At 48.4% G+C, this 19,714-nt stretch overlaps 7 protein-coding genes across 8 annotated transcripts; 4 read left to right on the top strand and 3 right to left on the bottom strand.

The window, feature by feature from the left end:
- Positions 1-449: 449 nt before the first annotated feature.
- FOIG_06359 (uncharacterized protein) lies at positions 450-1,703 on the bottom strand (the record flags this gene model as incomplete). The annotated part of the gene is made up of 1 exon (XM_031205411.1): positions 450-1,703. The coding sequence occupies one exon, from the start codon at positions 1,701-1,703 to the stop codon at positions 450-452; it is 1,254 nt and encodes a 417-aa protein (XP_031064135.1).
- A 2,255-nt stretch (positions 1,704-3,958) lies between these two features.
- Positions 3,959-5,260, top strand: FOIG_06358 (uncharacterized protein; the record flags this gene model as incomplete). The annotated part of the gene is made up of 1 exon (XM_031205410.1): positions 3,959-5,260. The coding sequence occupies one exon, from the start codon at positions 3,959-3,961 to the stop codon at positions 5,258-5,260; it is 1,302 nt and encodes a 433-aa protein (XP_031064134.1).
- Positions 5,261-6,601: 1,341 nt separating this feature from the next.
- FOIG_06357 (uncharacterized protein) lies at positions 6,602-11,415 on the top strand (the record flags this gene model as incomplete). 2 transcript variants are annotated; one of them, XM_031205408.1, is made up of 13 exons in its annotated part: positions 6,602-6,787; positions 6,830-7,340; positions 7,402-7,902; positions 7,944-8,177; positions 8,219-9,025; positions 9,066-9,365; positions 9,408-9,522; positions 9,563-9,634; positions 9,705-9,755; positions 9,799-9,863; positions 9,905-10,517; positions 10,560-10,643; positions 10,693-11,415. In XM_031205408.1, the coding sequence occupies 13 exons, from the start codon at positions 6,602-6,604 to the stop codon at positions 11,273-11,275; spliced, it is 4,122 nt and encodes a 1,373-aa protein (XP_031064132.1). In that variant the 3' UTR covers positions 11,276-11,415. The 2 variants fall into 2 exon arrangements, with proteins under 2 accessions (XP_031064132.1, XP_031064133.1); XM_031205409.1 differs by having other exon boundaries at positions 9,905-10,643.
- Positions 11,304-13,074, bottom strand: FOIG_06356 (cytochrome P450 oxidoreductase). The gene is made up of 2 exons (XM_031205407.1): positions 12,934-13,074; positions 11,304-12,891 (listed from the first exon to the last, which is right to left on the bottom strand). The coding sequence occupies exons 1-2, from the start codon at positions 13,064-13,066 to the stop codon at positions 11,375-11,377; spliced, it is 1,650 nt and encodes a 549-aa protein (XP_031064131.1). The 5' UTR covers positions 13,067-13,074; the 3' UTR covers positions 11,304-11,374.
- A 637-nt stretch (positions 13,075-13,711) lies between these two features.
- On the top strand, positions 13,712-15,161 carry FOIG_06355 (cytochrome-b5 reductase). The gene is made up of 2 exons (XM_031205406.1): positions 13,712-13,793; positions 13,838-15,161. Exons 1-2 carry the CDS (start codon positions 13,718-13,720, stop codon positions 15,112-15,114), a joined length of 1,353 nt encoding a protein of 450 aa, XP_031064130.1. The 5' UTR covers positions 13,712-13,717; the 3' UTR covers positions 15,115-15,161.
- A 181-nt stretch (positions 15,162-15,342) lies between these two features.
- Positions 15,343-17,382, top strand: FOIG_06354 (uncharacterized protein). Its single transcript, XM_031205405.1, has 4 exons — positions 15,343-15,553; positions 15,596-16,554; positions 16,602-16,681; positions 16,728-17,382. Exons 1-4 carry the CDS (start codon positions 15,376-15,378, stop codon positions 16,780-16,782), a joined length of 1,272 nt encoding a protein of 423 aa, XP_031064129.1. The 5' UTR covers positions 15,343-15,375; the 3' UTR covers positions 16,783-17,382.
- A 2-nt stretch (positions 17,383-17,384) lies between these two features.
- FOIG_06353 (uncharacterized protein) lies at positions 17,385-19,224 on the bottom strand (the record flags this gene model as incomplete). The annotated part of the gene is made up of 2 exons (XM_031205404.1): positions 17,385-18,685; positions 18,741-19,224. 2 exons carry the CDS (start codon positions 19,222-19,224, stop codon positions 17,385-17,387), a joined length of 1,785 nt encoding a protein of 594 aa, XP_031064128.1.
- Between the last annotated feature and the right edge of the window lie 490 nt (positions 19,225-19,714).

Genomic DNA, 19,714 nt, shown 5'->3' with positions numbered 1-19,714 from the left:
AATTTTCAGCAGGCATGATATGGGATCGCTGTCAACCAAACCGAATTGGAACCTTAGTTCTCTCCTTTCGCTTTGTGAGTTGCTATGCTTACTCAGAGTACTGCGATGTCCTCTAATTGCCGAATATATTGGAGGTTCTGCCTGGATGTGAATGATTGATAGTAGAACTCAAGGTGTCCGCCTTATAAACGAATCCAAACCCGCAGCTGTCCATTGACTAGTTACTTCTCGTCATGATCCCCCGTCAAAGGTAGGCCCAAGATGTTGAGCTCCATTAACCCAGTGAAAAATATCCTGCTGTAGCCCCCAATGCATCTCAGGATATTCGATCTGCCTCAAACTTCGTGATCCTCAACCCTCGATTCGTTGTTTTTTACGATTTCGTTCCAAGGAGAATTGGGACTCAAGAATAGCTCTGGGGTTTGTATGATAGACGCTCAACCAACGATTTAGTCAAACATATTGGGCATCTGAGCCGAAAGGAGATCGTCTTCTGGAAATGTAGAGTTCTCCATAGAAACTTGTTGTGCCACGATATTTTCCACTGCAGTAATAGAATTTGGACCCGTAAAATGCCAATTTCTTCCATCATCAGGATGAAGCAGTCCTGCTGAGAGATTCATAAACGGGCACCCAACCTGCTGGTTCTGGTATTCCGGGAGCACAGTATAGTTGAAGAAGTTACTAGATGAGTCGAGGCCGGCTGAATAAGACCAGTCTTGCATTGGTGGATTATAAGGCTCGTTGATTTCGAGCTGCTCGTTGTTGTTCTTGACAGTGCTGAGCCCTGAGGGCTTGCAGTCATACTCCAATTTCCCCTCTTCTGGTGATTTTCTCGGGGTATCTTCAATGCTCTTGGATCTTTCATACGGACTGCCTTTTAGAGGCTTCTTCTCTTTTTGCTCAAAGCAATCTTCAACTTTGGTAAGGATTTCGGACAGAAGCGGGCGCAGTTGATCAGCGCAAGGTACATTTTGTGTTTCCTTCAAACTAGAGATGATACTCTGCTCTTCGTTCCTCCATATGCCACGGATAATTCCTGTTATCTCCTTGAAAACACCATCTTGATAGGGGCTCAGTGAAAGCCCGAGCGTCCCAAAGAGTATCCTGCATATCTCATGCCACTGACGTTCAGAAGAGGAACTTCTATCAACGCGGTACTTGAGTGCTTCTTGCGCATCGGGTGAAACGCCATCGTTGTTGTTACAGTCAGTGATCGGACAAGACTGTTTTAGTACGTGGTCCTCGTATGTCTTGGACGAGGAGAAGCCCTCGAAGCATCTGGTGCACGAGTAATTGAACGTATGCCGCCTTTTTAAATGTTGCTTGACGTCTGATATTCGAATCATCTTCAAGTTAATACAATCAAGATAGCGTTCGGGGTGCTTTCTGTAGTACGGACAGGCAAATGTCTCAAGCCTTTTATTCGTATCGGTTGCCATGGAGGTACGACTCTTTTTATGAGGCACCTTGGTGTCCTCAGCCCTTCTCTTCGAATTCAAAGGCTTTTCCTTGACCTTGTCACCTGAAAGGGCCAATTCGTTCTGATATTCCTCCTCGGAAGGCTGCTCCTGATCTTTGCTTTTTGGGACCAAGGCAGGATTTGATTCCACCTTCCGTAGGCCCTCCAAATACTTCCCTTTGGCGGATGAAGCTGTTTGCTGAAGACTTTCCCCTTTGGCCGAGCATTTTACATCTGTCATTTCCCTTTGGGTTTCTCGAGGAAGATGCAGCCGAGAGACCAGATATTGTCCATCGCAAAACTCTGTCCTATCCGGACTCGGAGGCCCATTGTGATATGCAGTAAATTGTCAGCTTTCTTGAATGAGGTAGAGAAGTGGAATTTATCATACATCGAGCCTGGCAAGCATCTCTCTGCGGATCAAGGACTTGTGCAGGATGGCCGCGCACGTCTTTGACATCATCGACAGGGCCCGAAAACTCATATGGCTGTTGAGATACCTGGCCTTTGGACTGTTTTTTTGAAACACAAGGTGCTGAAGTTGTCTTGTTGGCCATTTCCCTATACTTCGCTGCGCGGGCAGTAGCACGATTGTCATGGGGGGACTCATTTGAATGCCCTACGAATACCTTCGGCTTTGAAGCATCGCTCTGACCAATTGTCATCGTGCGACCCTCCAAAATCTCAAATGATGTCACAGTCGCGTATCCGTACTGTAGAACGGATGAAGGCTCGGTCTAATATACTGTGAGGCCATAGATTTTGTCAATTCGTGGTACAACGTCGAGTCTCTTGGGGGTTTTGAAAATAGCTTAGGTGGTCTGTTTCACGCAGGTCTAAGGGTCGAAGAATTACACATAACAAGGCGACGGGGGACCGTTTCCTAGACATGGCCAATTTATTACGAACACGGGAGGGGTATGAAAGCATGTGCAACGTGCAGACACACAAGGCAGATTAGTGAGACGGGCGTGATTATTCCAGCCTATGGCATTGGATGTCAAATGATATTAATATTATAGCCTCAACACGTAAGGTTGATAATCTGTGAGTATCTAATCAGGGTTTTGTAGTCGCTTATGCTAAAAAGGCACGCCTTAAAATCACAATGGGTACATTTTAAATCGCCTTCAGATATCCATCGCACCAGACATCCCGGACATCCGCCTCAGTCCGACTTAAAACTTTTGTCTTAATAGATTCCTTATCGCTTGATGTTGGGCCGTGGGGCCGTGCCATGGTGCCGACCTGGTAAGCAGCCTGCCTTGGAGGGCAAGCCCTTCATCCGACATCCAAATCTGAATGCGCTCATCATAGCCTTGGCGCTCAGTTGGTTGATTCGAATCGCTGCATTTGCGGTTCAGTTAGCGAGCAGGGCTTGGTATAATGGATACTCGAGACAAACCTCGTTGAAGATGTGTTTGAGGAGGGCATGCTGAACCAGACAGTGATTTTGTGACAAGTTTACGGCGAAACGTTGTGTTCTGATTCAAAAGTTCTGTCAAATGTATATATAACCAGTACTTTCTTTCCAAAGCGCCATCTCCCGCAACGGTGGATGCCATGACATGGTACTATTCACAACCGCGTACTCGAATTTTAAACAATTCATCGAATTCCCTATAACAGCACAGCGTCAACTAATGAGCTTCGAGTCTGGCCAATGCGAACCACAAATGCGAACACTGAGGGCTTGGCGGTTGGGAAAAGCTGAGCGAGTGGCGGCGAATGAGAGTTGCTGATGTGTTGCACAACAGCAATAGTGGAATACTGCATCGAATGAAATCATCGAACAGGGATTTACTGCAGTTCAGTCTTCCACATTTGCGTAGGGAGACACAGCCCAGATGCGAGGAGGCCTCTGCGATGGATTTACTTTTACGGGTGAAATTACACCCCGCAACAGACTGTGAGACACCAAAAGATGATTTCACCCCTCCGCATCTGTGTAGTTCAAGGCGCGATTGCGTAAGACATGGCAGATCGAAGACAGGGCATTTCTGGTAGTCTCGAATTTCTAGTCGTCGCGTACCTTCTTGGTTGCCCCAGAGTTGGATAATAAGGTTACCGGTGAGAACAATAACGGGTTGTGTGACAATGCTATGCCTGTTTCGATAGTAAGAAACTCTAAAGACAGTTACTTGCAGACATTTTTCGCAAGTTAGAAGAGGAATATGCCTAATACGCAGGGCTGTTTCATTTCCGCGATTGTGGGAGCCTTCCTGGATAACTGCGCGTATGTGTAGTAGAGAGCCTGCTTCACGATGGAGCGACAACAGAGCCTCAAACGGGCTACACCATTGTGTAAGAGGCAGACTACTGCCTTATGATTATAAGGTCACCACCTCTTGCAGGTTCGCTCGTACCTCTCAGCAAGTACAGACGCCGGTGTTATCTGAGTTGTCGAGCATTGTCTCATCGCCTCGAGTTCCACAAAGACACAGCATAATCGTTCCGAGACTTCAATCCTTCGCTTAACTGTCCCCCCTTTCAATCATGGTTTCTCAATTATCCTATCATCATGGACCATCTGTGGATGTGCCCCGGGCAACTTTGGCCTCGAACTCGAGGTTTTCAAGGATTCGCTGGCGTCGTTTGAGACAGAAGTTCTCACGGCATCAACTGCAAACACCTGTACCAATAAATACGTCGACAACAACTGTGGATAGCAGCGACACCAACCTTGAGTACGGCATTCCCGCAGCGGCGTCCAGTGACCTCAGCCACCCGTTGGTCGAGTGGGGTCATCAAGCCACGCCCTGGCTCTACAGGTTACTCAGCAAGCTTAATACCCAGTCAGCCCCTCCAAACAATGGCTATTACAAGACCTATGGAAACACCAGTCACAGGGTCTCTTCGAAGACAGTCGAAAAATCTGGACACAAAGGGAAGAGTACGGTGAAAGACGCCCGGAATTCTGGCTCCGGTGGTGGAGGCAAAGGTGGAAAAGGCAAGGGGGGCAACAACTCACAACCGCCACCAGATGGCTACCGATTTCCTTCTCTTGGCGACACTCGACCTCCAAAAACGTTTGGATGCCCCTTTTACATGACCGATCCATTGCAGTTCCATAAGTGCAGCAGTCTTCGACTGCGTCGACCTAATGATGTCTCGCAGCACATCATGCGAAGCCATCTATTGCGGCGGATAAAGCTGGTCAGACGTCGTGACGCTGAGTCTACCGACAACGCTGAATCCGAGGAGAGGATGCAGCAGGCTGGGACTTGCACCAACGCCAATGACATCAGACTCTACCATACAACGTGTCGTATTGAATTCTGTGGTCCCAACGCGGAGGAAAACCTACAAAACCACTGCGATAACATTGTATGTTATAAAGTGGGTGTTGAGCAGACCGGTGTGCTGCTCCCTTCAGAGTTCAGAGATCTCATAGCTGCACGTGATAGCGTTACTGGCAGTGTAGCCAAGTGGTATGCAATGTGGAGAGTATGTTTCCCGCCTCTGGTTACGACAAGATTTCGGACCGTTCCAGCCTCACCATATGTCGAAACAACTGTCCCTCGCGAGCAGGGAGAGTATACAATTCGCCAGGCTCTGAGAAATATGTTGATGGGGGACCGAAGTCTCACCTTTGATCAGGTCGTCAACCAAATCTACCTTGGCGACGCCCAAACCGATATAGAGGTGCAACAAACAGTCCAATATCAGCAGCAAGAGCGGGATTTGAAGCTGCAACAGGCAGACTACGATGCCTTTTATCAATCAGCCTCGTCTCAGCAAGCCATGGACTGGGCCTGGGATAACCCTCCTCCCGACCAGCATGGCGGGCCTCATTAGTCCAGTTGCTATGCCTGCTGATCCGGTCACTTTTCTTTGTGTACTATTTTGGAGCATGCGGCGTTTTTTTCTCAAGATAGATATACCTTGGAGTTTTATTATTTTTTTTTTAAAAATTTAGGCCTGATGTCAAAATTTGTGCTTGCGTCTGCTCGAGACACGTATAGGGAGGTCCCCAGGGAGCAAGAGGATCAGATTAGACAAGGGTGCCAAAAATACATAGTCTAAGCCCCACTAAGTCTACCTTATACTGTACTAAGTTTACCTAGGTCTTTTTGTAATTTAGAGTAGAGGTCCTAATTTTTCTTGCCTCTCCTTGGGAGGGAATCCGTCGCACGTGAGGGTATTTGGCACCTGAAAAGTGCGGTAAGGTTGGTCTTATTGGCTACCGCCAAAGAAACGCACGGGAGTTGACGCTGAGCGCCAAAACACGGCTAATAAACCGTTACCACGCCACTAACCCCGTCCTGACAAGCATCTCCCTCAGAGCAGAATGACGACACTCAGCCTATTAACTTGACATATCATTTCAGGATTTCGATATTTGTTTCTAAATGCAGGAAGCTCAATGCATATTCCTTCGATTGTGATTAGAAGTGTAAGCGGTATCATGAATCCAACCACAATCGACTTGGAGGCTGAGGGAGTGAGTCCAGCAGATCTTTATCATTCTGGTGGTCGAACAAAGGGCCGAGATGGCAACCATGACCAAACCAGAATAGGTTGTTTCTTTCGAAAAGGACGTGCTGGTAGATCAATTGTGAGTTACAAAGTTCTAGCAAATTGGCTGAAAACAGTATCATACGAGACTAATGCGGTTTAACTATGCCAACGTAGTTAACAAGCAAGAAAACTACGTGCTCTGAACCTTTACGTACAAGTTAATATTGCAGCGTGACAGCGGAACACTACGCTACAGCATGAGTAAGCCATATTATGGCTTCTGTTGTGAACAAACTGCTGCTGCCAGTGATGACGTCAATGCTCACATTCACAATGCCCTGCCCTCAGTTCACTGCCACCAGGTACTCTCTTCCTCCTTCCCCTCTCTTTTCACCTTTTCTTCCTTCTAACATCGTGCCAAAAGGACTGGACTTCTCGGGCCGCGGCCGTTGTAAAATTCCGACACCTACCTGCCAAGGCTTGTTTTAGCAGCGAGGTTCAACGCGTATTCCGTATTCCGTATCCCGTATGACCCCCACATTATCAATCATGACTCCGCGCTAAACCTCTTCTGGTGCTTTGGAGCGCTGTGCACCTTCCTCCGACCCAACTTGATGGTATATAACCTGAAGGGATGCAACAACATGCGACTTGTCAAGATTATGACAGACTCATACCATGAATGCGGATAGAGAATTTGGCCCGCAGCGAGCAGGCGTTTTCGACTTCACGATCCTTTTCGAACAGAGTATTTTATCTCTCCTCCCGACTGGTCTGTTCATCTTGTTCGTGCCGCTGAGACTCTACGTACTTTGGAACAATGAAAGGGTCACCAAATCTGGACCCATGTTATGGGCGAAAATGGTAAGCGATCATTTCTCCTTGTTACTTGAGCTAATAGATCAGGTTACGATTGCCATTTATGCCAGTATTCAAGCCGCTTTAGTTGTCCTCTGGTGCCGACAAAACTCGTCAAATACAGCCATCGCTGAGCCCGTCCTTGGCTTGATCGAATCTTTTGCACTTGCCGCTCTGTCGTTCTTTGAACACCGAAACTCAAAGAAACCGTCGAAGTTGATCGGGACATTTCTTGTCGTTACCATTATCCTCGACATTGCCCTCGTCCGAACCTTTTGGATACGATCGATGCGGACAATTGCAGCTGTATTCACTGCCTCATTCGTAATTAAGACGATTCTCTTGATTCTCGAAGAAACACCAAAGAGCCTACTCGACGAAAAAGAAAAGATACACGAGACCTCATCAGGAGTGGTCAACAGGAGTTTCTTCTGGTGGTTGAATGGACTCTTTCTGCAAGGCCATCGCACTATTCTCGAGACCGAAGACTTACAGGCGATAGACTCAAAGTTTGATACAGACCATGTATCAGCGCCGTTGGAGAAACAATGGGAACGAGGTAAGCCGAGACTCTCCGATCTATCCCGAACCTTATTGCTGTGGACATCTAACAGTTGCAGCCCGCAATAGTGGCCAGCCCAGTCTCCTGAAATCCACTTTCCTCGCATACAAGTGGCAAGTCGCTGCCGGTATCATCCCTCGACTCCTTCACAGCGGCTTCAACTTTGCGCAGCCCTTCCTCATCCAATCCGTCATCGTGCTCGTCAGCAAAAAGGAAACGTCGGTCCAAATTTCCAGCGGGCTCATCGGAGCAACAGTCCTCATCTACCTCGGCCTTGCCATTTCTGGCGCCTGGCACAAACACATGTCTTACCAGTTGGTGACTATGTACAGAGGTGGATTGGTGTCTTTGATCTTCAAGAAGACGCTCAAGCTCAAGACCACGTCCATCAAGGACTCTGCACCTGTTACACTCATGACGGCGGACGTGGAGACTATTGTTGCTGCCGGAGCCTCGGTCCATGATATGTGGGCAAACATGCTTGAACTTCCTGTGGGGATTTATCTGCTTTATCGTCAAGTTGGTAAGCCTAGCTTGCTTGTGCTGGTTCCAACCGTCAGTGAGTACTCTATCCCGCGTTAGACCAAGCTAACAGTCAAGTCACAACGATCCTCAGCGGCATCATCTCTCCAGCCATGGAGCCAGCGACAGTGAAATGGAATGAAGCTGTTCAGAAGCGAGTTGGTGAAACATCAAGCATGCTCAATCAGATGAAAGGCATCAAAATGATGGGCTTGACAGATTTCTTTCGCAAAATGGTCCAGGGCCTAAGAGTCAAAGAGCTCAAAGTATCTGCCAAGTTCCGATGGTTGCTCGTCTACTTCAATGCCCTTGGTAAGTCGCCTCATGATTGCGTTACATCGCTAACGGTACAGCCATGATCTCTGCCCAGTTGACTCCGGTGGTTGTCATCATGTCTGCAATTTACTGGACCAAAGCAGATGAAGGCCTGAGTGTCGCAGAAGCGTTCACATCGCTGTCCCTGATCTCTCTTGTGACTCAACCACTTGTCATGATTCTCGTCTCCTTGATGCAGATTGCAGGTGTTGTCGGGGGCTGTGGCAGGATTCAAGCGTTTTTGCTCCTGGATGAGCAGGTTGTTGCTAAGGAGACAGTCGATGTTGACGCCGTCACTGTGCAGAACGCCAACTTTCAGGCGCCCGACGGAAATTCTTTGCTCACCGATATAAACCTCCGCATCTCGCCCGGGACACTAAATATGCTTGCAGGCAGGGTAGGCTGCGGAAAGTCATCACTCTTGAGAGCGATCATCGGCGAGCTTATACCAGCAGAGGGGACGGTCAAGACCGAGGACTCTCTTGCGTATTGCGACCAGGTACCATGGCTCCGCAACACCACAATTCGAGAAAACATCGTTGGGCTGTCGCCGATAGACGACAAGTGGCTGTCGACAGTTCTTCATGCTTGCGCTTTGGAAGAGGATCTCCATCAATTGCCCCAAGGTCAAGAGACAACTGTTGGTTCTGGTGGAGTGGCTTTAAGTGGAGGCCAAAAACAGAGGGTTGCCCTTTCACGAGCTGTCTATTCGCGAAAGAAGCTCATTATACTTGATGATGTCTTCAGCAGCCTTGACAAAACGACTGCAGATACAGTCTTCCATCGCCTTCTGGGGGCTGATGGTTTGCTTCGGACGAGCACTGTTGTCCTGGTAACCAGTAACGGTATGAGCTCTTCCGGTTTGAAGCTTTTCTAACAGTTTAGTTCATTATCTACCATTCGCGGACTTTGTTACCGTGATTGAAGACGGCCGAATCACTCGCAATCAAGTTCCATACTCTCAACTTGAAGCCACCGAAACTCTAAATACTATCGCACCAATCGAAACTCAGGAGCCTACACAAAAGGACATAGTCAAGCTTACTCCAAAGAAGGAAATTGACTTGGCTCGAAAGACTGGGGATACCGATTGCTACAAGATATATGTTAAGTCAATGGGTTGGAAAGTCATTAGCATCATCTTTCCAACTTCAGTGATCGGTGCCGTACTTGAAGCCATGCCTCGTGAGTATTGTGGTCTTTGTTCAAACGAGGCTAATGATGTAGAAATCTGGTTACGAATGTGGACGGAGAAAGGTGAAGGCTCGAAGGATGCCCATTACGCAGGAGGATATATAGGACTAGTCGTTGCTTCAATGGCCCTGGCACTCCTAAACATCGAGTAAGTGAACCGGCTATGGAAGCACCTCGCTGATTATCAGTTACTTTCTCATTGTAGGCGTCGAAAAATCATCAAACAACCTCCACGAGCAGCTTTTGAACTCTGTCTGCAGGTGCGTACGCCGTCTAGTGTTGGACTCGTCAGAGTTATCGAGGTGTCCGTATCTAACTTGGTTTCGACAGAGCCCCTTTGCATTTCTTTACATCAACAGAAAACGGTAGCATTCTGAACCGGTAGGTCAAGGCCCGGTTCCAAAGTCTTTACTGATCCGAGTAGCTTCAGTCAGGACATGACACTCATCGATATATCTCTTCCGCTAGCGTTCTACCTGACACTCGATTGTAAGCACTTCCTCATTATGAGACTCCGCTAACTCTCCCAGTGACCTTGCGATGTCTGGTTCAGATTGGCGTCGTAGCATCCGGAGCCAGCTACTTTGGCGCGTTTCTCCCAATTTCATTCTTGGCTCTATATCTCATCCAGAAGTACTACCTTCGTACCTCCCGACAGATGCGACTACTGGATCTGGAAGCCAAGACACCACTCTACACACAATTCACAGAGATTACTGCTGGACTCGCAACTATCCGCTCATTCGGCTGGACAGATGAGTTTCTGGATGAAAGCTGTCGTATGCTGAATACATCACAGAAACCTTTCTATCTCATGTTTTGTATTCAGCGATGGTTAGAACTAGTGCTGGACCTCTTCGTTGCTGGGATGGCCATCTTGTTAGTCACAATTGCGCTTCGAATTCCTGGTACCACTAGCGAGGGTGCTATTGGGCTAGCAATGGTCAACCTGCTAGGGTTGAACCTGACACTAACAACGGTGATTGATCAATGGACGACTCTGGAGACGTCACTTGGAGCTATTGCCAGGTTGAAATCGTTCATCATCAACACCCCGAACGAAAATAAGCAGGATGAGACCGAAGTGCCAGACAATTGGCCAGGGGGTAGAATCGTGTTCGATGGCGTAACTGCGTCATACAGGTACGCGAGAGTCTCTCCTGGGAGTTCCGACTAACAACCTAGTGATGAATCGCAACCTGTACTTCGTGATGTTTCTCTTACTGTTGAATCTGGGCAAAAGGTCTGCGTATGTGGACGTACTGGAAGGTAATGGCCAAAGTCGATTGATGATTCGGTGAACTGGCTGACATCTCAGTGGCAAATCATCTTTGATCCTTTCAATTCTACGTTTACTCGAGCTACAATCAGGAAGGATTCATATCGACGGCAAAGACCTAGCATCACTATCACGTCAACATATCCGATCCCAGATAACAACAATCCCTCAAGATCCCGTAAGCCTCACAGGCACAGTACGACAGAATCTTGACCCGGAAGCACTCATCCAAGCGGATGAAATCCTCATTGAAGCTCTTAAAAAGACTACCCTATGGGCAACCATTGACACTCGCGGTGGACTTGATGCTGATCTGAGTGAGCTTGGATTTTCAGTCGGCCAACGTCAATTGTTTTGTCTCGCACGAGCCTTCCTCTCACATTCAAAGATCGTCCTACTCGATGAACCAACCAGCAGTGTTGACAACGCTACCGACAAAGACGTACGACGTATCATTCGCGAGGTTATGCAAGGCCGAACAGTGATCGAAGTCGCTCATCGTCTTGACTATGTGACAGACTTTGATCTCGCCGTTGTCATGAAGGATGGGCGAATCATCGAGAATGGCGACCCAAAGGAGTTACTCGTCCAGAACTCAGCTTTGAAGGCGCTGCGGGGATGACATCACTCTACTCACCATGTATATCAATGTTCTTATATACATCTCATCTCATCTATTGTACATTAAATCTATTATACTTTTGTCTATCCATATCCCAATCTAATCGCTCTTTGAAGGCCACTTTATCCTTCGCTCTGCCCTCACATACAGGTTGTTCGGTCGAATCAATTGAAACATTGGATCATACTCAACAGGTCCATCTTGTGCAAGACTGAACTTGTATCGATACACCAACTTGGGCAGGAAGACCTTGACTTCTTGCAGAGCAAAGTTGAAACCAACACACATACGAGGTCCAGTGGCGAAAGGAATATACGAAGCATTAGGGCGGTTCTTGACACGATCAGTGTCCCATCGATCAGGATCAAACAAAGCTGGGTTGTCCCAAATCTTGGTGTTGTTGTGAATGTGGTGAAGGGCGGGAATGACGATAGAGTCTTTGGGAAGCTTATAGCCACCGGGGAGGATCATGTCGACGGATGCTGTTCGTGCAGGTTGGTACGAAGGGTTGTGTCGTCGTTGTGTCTCCTTGATGTACTTGTCAAGGAAGGTAAGTTTGTTGGTAAGGTCGGCAGTGATTTGGGTGTTCTCATCGAAGCCATTGTCCACCATCTCTTGGAGAAGCCTCTCTTGCATGCCGGGGTAAGCAACGAGGCCGTAGAGCAGCCATGAAAGAAGAGAACTAGTTGTTGTGAAACCGGCACCAGTGGCAACAACAAGAGGCTCCATGATTCGCTCACGAGGAAGCTTGTTGCCCTTGCTATCACTAGCACGAAGGACATAATCGACCATGTTCTCGGCTTGGACAGCAGCATCCTGCAGCTCCAAGTCTCCCTCACCCTTGGAAGCGTTCTCAACAGACTCCTTCATCATCAACTCCATGTGCGCGCGAGCATCCCGGAGACGTTGAGGGTCACCGAATGGGAGGTTCTTGTACCAGCTGCCCATTGAAGTGATCTTCTTGTTGAGTTCCAGAGATTGCGCAATTCTCATCACCATTGCATGAGGTCTTGCATCAGGAGAGGTAAAGTGTTGGAAGTCCATGCCAAGCACCAACTTGCCGACAGCCTGAGATCCGAGCTTCAACATGTAAGGATACACATTCCAAGCCTCGTCGCGCTCATCAAGTTCGTCAAAAACCTTGAACGCATCCTCAACAGTCTTTTGCATGGTAGGAGCATAGTGTCGCACGGCCTTGGGACCAAGGGCTGGAGGCAAAAACTTGTGCACCTCTTTCCACTCTTCTGTATCAGTGTCACCAAGGAAAACACCAGCCTCCTTGTTCTTGATGGGAAACAGAGGGTGACCTTCGATGATGCGCTTGGAGAAAAAGTCTGTCTCGCCGAAAACAATGTTGGCCAGCTTGGGATCATTTGTGTGATAAATGGTGCTGCCCATGTTGGTGGTCTTGAAGAGAGGGCCATACTTCTCGAATAACCGTTGGTGGTTACCGAGATGGTCAGGGTACACTTCAAAGTAGTTGCCTACAAGAGGCAGACCCTTTGGGCCTGGAACCTCGCGAACAGCCTTTCCATCGATGGTGATGGAAATATCATCAGCGGCGAGGACGTCTGCAATGGTTGTCAAAGCATCGGACTCAGTGACAAAACCAATGCCTAAAAATTAGCGACATCACTTCAGCCAATGAATCTACTTACCAGATGGATCAACAATTGCAAAATGCGACGCCACCAGATGCTGAAGACCTTGCTCGTCTAATGACGTATGGATCTCAATTTCCTGGGCAGTTGAAGGGTCTTCACCCATAAGATGGAAGCGTTTAGTAGCCATGATGGATGCTGAGAATTGTCTAACAAATGACAGGCTGCTACGGAGTGTCTGTCTATATAGACCATCGACGTTAAATGAGCCGAGGCTCAGAGCCTCAACGTCGAGTGGATCTACAAACCTTGCAATCTGTCGGTAGATATGGATAGGGGGTGAAGAGTTTGACGCTTGGACGGGATGATTCGGTGGCGCATAAAATCTCCGCTGTACGTTGGTGAGTACTTAAGTTTCGGTGTGGCTTGCACTATTGGACGGGTATCGTCGATTTGACTAATTTAGCTTATTCGTATGGAAATAACGCATTTGAGTCATGGAATTGGTACGAATATGCCGGCAGCTTATCGTGTCTTTAGGCAATCAAGGCATGAACAACAAATCCGACGGCATTCACGTTGAAACCGAATTCCGTGCCTCGGTCAATGCAACCTTTGATCCATGTTTATCGGGTTTATGTCCTTTAAAAGTTGGTGAAATCATGAAACGGAGCAAGCACGGTCTCTCGGCCGTTCCGGACCCACAGTCGGCCGAGAAAAGACCTTGGAGCCTCGGCTTGACCTGATGAGGAAATTAACTGGCCAATCCTTGAGGTGGTATTTGATTGCATTCATATAGCGTGCCTGCGCTCCGTAATTGTTTTCTGTACGGTTAAAGAAAATGGCTTCGTTTACTGCTAAAGAAGTGGCTGCTCACAACACTCGTGATGATTGTTGGACAATCATTAACGGAAAAGGTATGTTTTTTTGTTTTGGGGTTGAGAATTTTCTGACGGTTTAGTTTATGATGTTACGAAATACATTGAGGATCATCCTGGTGGTGCGGATGTCCTGATTGAAGTTGCTGGCAAGGACTCAACGGTGGAGTTTGACAATGCAGGCCATTCTGAGGATGCTTTTGAGATTATGGAGGAGTATCTGATTGGAACGTACAGTGGTGCACCTGTACGAGGCGCCCCTAAAGCTGTGACGCTCAAAAAGGCGGCTCCAAAGGCTGTTGCTGAAAGTAGCTTCACTTCAACGGCACTCACAGCTACCGCTGCTATTTCTGTCGGCGCTGTTGCGCTTCAAGCATATCGATTGAACCCTGAGATGCTTAACTCATTACCCAAGCTCAAGACCAGCGGCTCAGGACCTGGTTTCCTCGAAGGCTTCTTGATTGCTTCAGCGCTCTTCACCGTCGCTGGGACAATCACCGCCAAGAAACTCTCCAAGCATCTTCACTTCGAAGAGGGCGGCTTTATGAGCTACGCTCCTCACAAGAAGATGCCCAAGGTCACAAAAGTCAACCCCCTCATTCAACGAGGCTGGCTCGACCCAACAGCATACCACGCTCTTCCTCTAGCCGAGAAGGAATTAATCGCCCCCAACGTCTACCGTCTTGTCTTCAGCCTCCCAACACCCACAACAGTCCTCGGTCTCCCAACAGGCCAACATCTCGCCATCAAAGCTGAAATCGACGGCAAGACAGTCAATCGCTCATACACCCCCATCTCCAACAACAACGATCTCGGCAAACTCGAGCTCGTCATCAAATGCTACCCCGACGGTCTTTTAACAGGAAGATACCTCGCCAACCTCTCTCTCGGCGATGAAGTCTCTTTCCGCGGTCCCAAGGGTGCAATGCGGTACAAGAACGGTCTCTGCAAACGAATAGGCATGCTCGCCGGCGGAACAGGAATAACGCCCATGTTCCAAATAATCCGCGCCATCTGCGAAGACGATCGCGACTTGACACAAGTAAGCCTCATCTACGCGAACCGCTCAGAACAAGATATTCTTCTACGCAACGAACTCGAAAGCTTTGCGCGTCGATACCCCCAGAATTTCCGCCTGTACTACGTTGTTGAAAACGCACCAGAAAATTGGACATTTGGCACGGGGTACGCTACACAAGAGCTCATGCAGGAAAAGTTCCCCGCGCCAGGCGCCGACTCGAAGATCATGCTGTGCGGACCGCCGGGGATGGTAAAGGCGGCAAAGACCTCGCTTGGCAACCTTGGCTTCGAGCAGCCCGGCGCTTCTGCCAAGATGAGCGATCACATCTTTTGCTTCTAGACTCTTTTAGATACTTTAATGATACTGCATATTCCTCCGTGCCCGCACACCCATGTCGTAGGATCGGCACCCATGAAACCTTGTCTTATGCTTATGAGCTTATTTTGTGACCGGCCCAACGCCCGCAAATCTCACGACCTGCCGTTTTGAGTAACTCACTGCATATTCCACATAACCAGGATTAAATGTCGACATCGTTCTGCGCCGTACCTCCTTCTTATAAGTTGCACGTAAATCTCCCGTGTACTTTGTTCAGCAGCAATGGCGGACCGTAAAGAGACTCAGGCCTTTGATGGCTTGAGACACGATGACATCAGTGATGAAAGACCTGATAATGGGAGTACCATCGACGCGCAGAACTTTGCGTACAGTGAGGATCGAAAGATCGGTATTACGGGCGCTGTGTTTTTGATTCTGAATAAGATGATTGGAACAGGAAGTAAGTTTTTCACTTTTCTGAGCTGACCACGCTGACTTTTAGTCTTTTCAACGCCGTCGAGTATCTTTGCAGCTACTGGCTCTGTCGGCATCTCTCTTATGCTATGGGTGATCGGCGGCTTCCTCACCTTCTGCGGTCTAAGCGTCTTTCTCGAATTCGGCTTAGCTATCCCACGATCTGGTGGTGAAAAGAATTATCTTGAGCGCGTTTATCGCCGTCCTCGATATTTAGCAACTTGCGTTCTTGCATCGCAGATGATTCTTCTTGGGTTTTCATCCGGTAACTCTCTTGCATTCGGACGATATATCCTATTTGCATCCGGACGAGAAACACCCGATGGCTGGGAAGCTCGCGGCATAGCAGTAACATGCGTAACCTTTGCCGTCCTCATGCACAGCGTAACACCAAAGTGGGGTATCCGTCTCTTCAACGTCCTCGGCGTCTTCAAAGTCGTCATTCTCCTCTTCATCGTCTTTTCAGGCTTTGCCGCCCTCGCAGGCCATCGCCGCGTGCCCAACCCCCACAACTTCGACAACGCCTTCAGGATCGAAGATGGCGACGGCTACGGCGGCGGCGGGGCATACGCTTACTCAAACGCCCTCCTCAATATCATATACAGCTACAAAGGCTGGGAGAATGCAAATTACGTTGTCAGCGAACTAAAGCACCCCAAGAAAACTCTCGCCATCGCAGCGCCCATTGCGATCGGCGGTGTTACGATTCTGTACGTCCTCGCAAACGTAGCGTACTTTGCGGCGATTCCGAAATCAGACCTCGCCAAGTCCGAAGTCATCGTCGCCGGCCTCTTTTTCCGAAACATCTTTGGTGAGAGTGCGGCTGCGCGAAGTCTTCCTGCTTTTGTGGCGCTGAGTAATCTTGGAAATGTCCTTGCTGTTTCGTTTGCGCATGCGAGATTGAATCAGGAGCTGGCGAAGGAGGGTATGTTGCCGTTTAGTCGGTTCTGGGCGTCGAATAAGCCATTTAATGCACCAGCTTCTGCGGCAAGTTGTGTTCGTGTTTGGTTGAAGTGATGGGGCTGACAGTTTAGCTTTTTCTTCATTGGATTGTCACGGTCGTTGTTCTTCTCGCACCGCCTGCTGGACCAGCTTATAACTTTATCGTCAACCTGTAAGTCATCCTCCTCCACGCTTCGTCAACAAAGCTAACAACCTAGGTACACATACCCCGGCTCATGGATCAACGGCTTCGTCACAGCAGGCTTGATATAGCTGCACTACAAAAAGTCCGAGAACTGGTCATCACCGTGGCACACGTATCTCCCCATCTCCATAATCTACCTCCTCGCCAACGTCTTCCTGGCTTTGGTACCCTTCATACCACCCGATGGTGACTGGAACGCAGATGGATACCCGTACTACGTGTTCCCAGTTGTTGGTGTTGGCGTTTTGATCCTTGGTGGCGTTTACTGGAGCTTCTGGACAAAGATACTTCCGAGGATTGGGGGATACAAGGTCGTTGCGGATAGGACGTTTGATGACTCTGGTGTTGAGACTGTTAGGTACCGAAAGGTTCCTGTCAAGAGGGACTAGTGAGTGTGGCTTGGGGACGGTTTGTGGGAGGCTGATAGATGTTGCTAAGTGTTGTGAGGTATAAAGGTGGGGAAGTTTATGATGGTCTTAGGATATAGTTTCCTGAGTCGAGACTGTCCTAAGATAGTATCAGGGCAGTTTATAATGGGCTTCTATTGCGCTCTAGAACGGTTCCTGCTACTTGAGTTAAAGAGGCGTAAGCTTATAAACCAGAAAGAAAAAATAAACAAGTCTAAAACTAAGAAAGATTTTCGATATAATAGCATATGTACATTTAGCCTCTATAAGCTTTCTGCCATACCGCTAAGTATCTCGGAAAGTGCCCAGGCTCCCGGGTCAGGTACCTGCTGCTTACTAGCCTCACCAACATACAAAGCCCTTCCAAGTTTCGGTCTCAGATATCGCGTAGCCTCTGCCTTCTCTTTGGCCTTCACGACTCCAGCTTCAAAGCTCTTTGTCTTCACAAACTCATCCGAAAACGGCAAAAGAACATCCATCACGGTGCGGTCTCCCTCTCTTGCCGTTGTGCAAGTCTTGAGAGACTCGACAGCAACATGAAGCGCTTCAGAATAGATCTCAGCAGTTATTGCCTTGCTGACTTTCTGACCTGAGAGTTGACGCTTCAGGGCGTTGTTGAGAGCTGTGAGGAGAATGCCAAAGATGGCACCTAGGGTTCCGCCCATGTCATCAACTGTGTCGGTGATTGCTTCGAGGAACGACACAACAGAGTCTGGGGCAGCATCTCCCTCATCAAGTTTTCGAATCACTGATTCGCACAATCCTTTCACTGCTTCACCACAATCACCATCACCCATCATCATATCCCACTCAGTGAGCTTTGGCTCAGCTAGGATGGCTTTCTTACATGCTGATCGGATGCACCTCTCAAGCAATGAGGGATCCATTGAGTCATACTGCTTGGTGGCAGCAGCAGACTTGTTTCCATTTGCGTGACCATTTTGCTTTCCTTCGCTTCGAGACTCAAGCTTCTGTGACGGTCTGGCAAGGTTTGGCCATGAAACAGCTGTTGTAGGCCGGTCAAAAAGCTCGAGTAGTGTCGCGGTCGTTGTCTTGCAAAGGCTTGCAGAAGCTGATAGATTGCAGAGCGAGATCGAGAAACCCGGTGCATTCAAAGAGGTCTCAAACGATCCTGATAGACACCTAACTGGCTGAATAGACCATGTTGAAGCAAGCTGTTGCTGAACCTCGTCCACTAACGCACCAAGCTCCAGGTTTGAAAGACCACCATAGTTATTGACCAGCAGTAAAACCTCATCGTCTTGAGCGAATTTGCAGAATCCTCGTTCTGGATCGCTGCTGTCACATAGAAGCTCCAAACAAGACTTTATAACGGTCTCAACTGTTGGGAAAGGAGAAACGAGTTGTTGACCAGGTTCATTGTGGATGCCGGCTCCGATAACGCATACATCATCGGCGATTTTCTGGTATTGACGACCTGGCACGTGGCAATGATCAAGCGATGATCCGATTGAGATGGCGTTCTCGTTTACAGCTCGGCCCAAATTTACGCATTGCTCAAAAGACCAGTCCTCAGCGGCGGCAGCGCAGAGGATTTTCATCGCTGTCGCTGGCATTAGTACAGTGAGATGCACACTATTTTCGCAATCATCACTTACTGAACACATGACCAGGCATGCCTCTTCGTCCCACACGCTCCGATCTAGTCCTCCCAATAGAAACATCATCTGTAGCGGGAAGCACCAGATAATCTTCCCCAGACCCCGCAGCTTTTGCTTTTTCAGCAGCGAGGCCAAAGTGAAGACGATCCCCAGTGTAGTTCGTGATAAGAAAGATGGTTCCCTTGGTAGATGGTGCCAGCTTCTTGGCAGCTAGGATCTGTTTGGTGCTTGGTGAGGCGAAGATGTCGCCACATGCTACTGCTGAGAGAAGGCCTTCACCGACGAACCCGCTCCAGGAGGGCTCATGGCCGGAACCACCGCCACTGATGATGGCGACTTTTGAGGGGTCGTGATGTAGGTTAGCTACAACACGTTCGGGTTCGTTTAAGATTAGATGGGGGTTTGCTGTCACAAGGGACCTTAGTGCTCGGGGTACCAAAGAGTTTGCAGCTGCTTCTGAGAAATAATGTTTTGTTGACATGATGGAGAGCAAAATGGTGGGAGGATTGATAGGAACATATCACCAATGTGATTGAATCATGATTAATTGCCATTTTAATTAAATGCCTACATATATAAGTTTATCATCCATAGGTACCGCTTTAAGAAGCTCCAACCTCGTTACGAACCAAATTCCAGCCGGGTTACCTCTCCCGACTTTCCCTTAGAGTATTTCAGCGCCTAGATGTTATCTGCAGGGTAAGACATGGAAAAATGACCGCGAGACGCAACTTGTCCAAGCTCGCAGACTAGCAAGGTTCCCCGCAGTTTGGAGCCAACCTAGCTTGGGGAAGCAAGAAAACTTAGGACATCTACTCTAAGTGATGAAAAGATTTAGGTAAGCTTAGTATAGTTTAGTGAGCCTTTAGGCTAGTTAATTTTGGCGCCTTTGTTTAATGTTTACAGGTTTTCTTCCTAGCTTGACTCAGGGCAGCTTTGGCTAAACACCGGCAATGGAGCTTCCCATGTCG

Source organism: Fusarium odoratissimum, assembly GCF_000260195.1.
Source record: "Fusarium odoratissimum NRRL 54006 unplaced genomic scaffold supercont1.9, whole genome shotgun sequence".
Taxonomy (NCBI): domain Eukaryota; kingdom Fungi; phylum Ascomycota; class Sordariomycetes; order Hypocreales; family Nectriaceae; genus Fusarium; species Fusarium odoratissimum.
This window is presented reverse-complemented; position numbering and strand designations above follow the sequence as displayed.

Coding starts and splice junctions, on each gene's coding strand:
- FOIG_06356 (XM_031205407.1), bottom strand. CDS start 13,066: ATGGCTACTAAACGCTTCCATCTTATGGGTGAAGACCCTTCAACTGCC. Junction 12,892..12,933: donor TGCAATTGTTGATCCATCTG/GTAAGTAGATTC, acceptor GCTAATTTTTAG/GCATTGGTTTTGTCACTGAG.
- FOIG_06355 (XM_031205406.1), top strand. CDS start 13,718: ATGGCTTCGTTTACTGCTAAAGAAGTGGCTGCTCACAACACTCGTGAT. Junction 13,794..13,837: donor GACAATCATTAACGGAAAAG/GTATGTTTTTTT, acceptor CTGACGGTTTAG/TTTATGATGTTACGAAATAC.
- FOIG_06354 (XM_031205405.1), top strand. CDS start 15,376: ATGGCGGACCGTAAAGAGACTCAGGCCTTTGATGGCTTGAGACACGAT. Junction 16,555..16,601: donor TTAATGCACCAGCTTCTGCG/GCAAGTTGTGTT, acceptor CTGACAGTTTAG/CTTTTTCTTCATTGGATTGT. Junction 16,682..16,727: donor TATAACTTTATCGTCAACCT/GTAAGTCATCCT, acceptor CTAACAACCTAG/GTACACATACCCCGGCTCAT.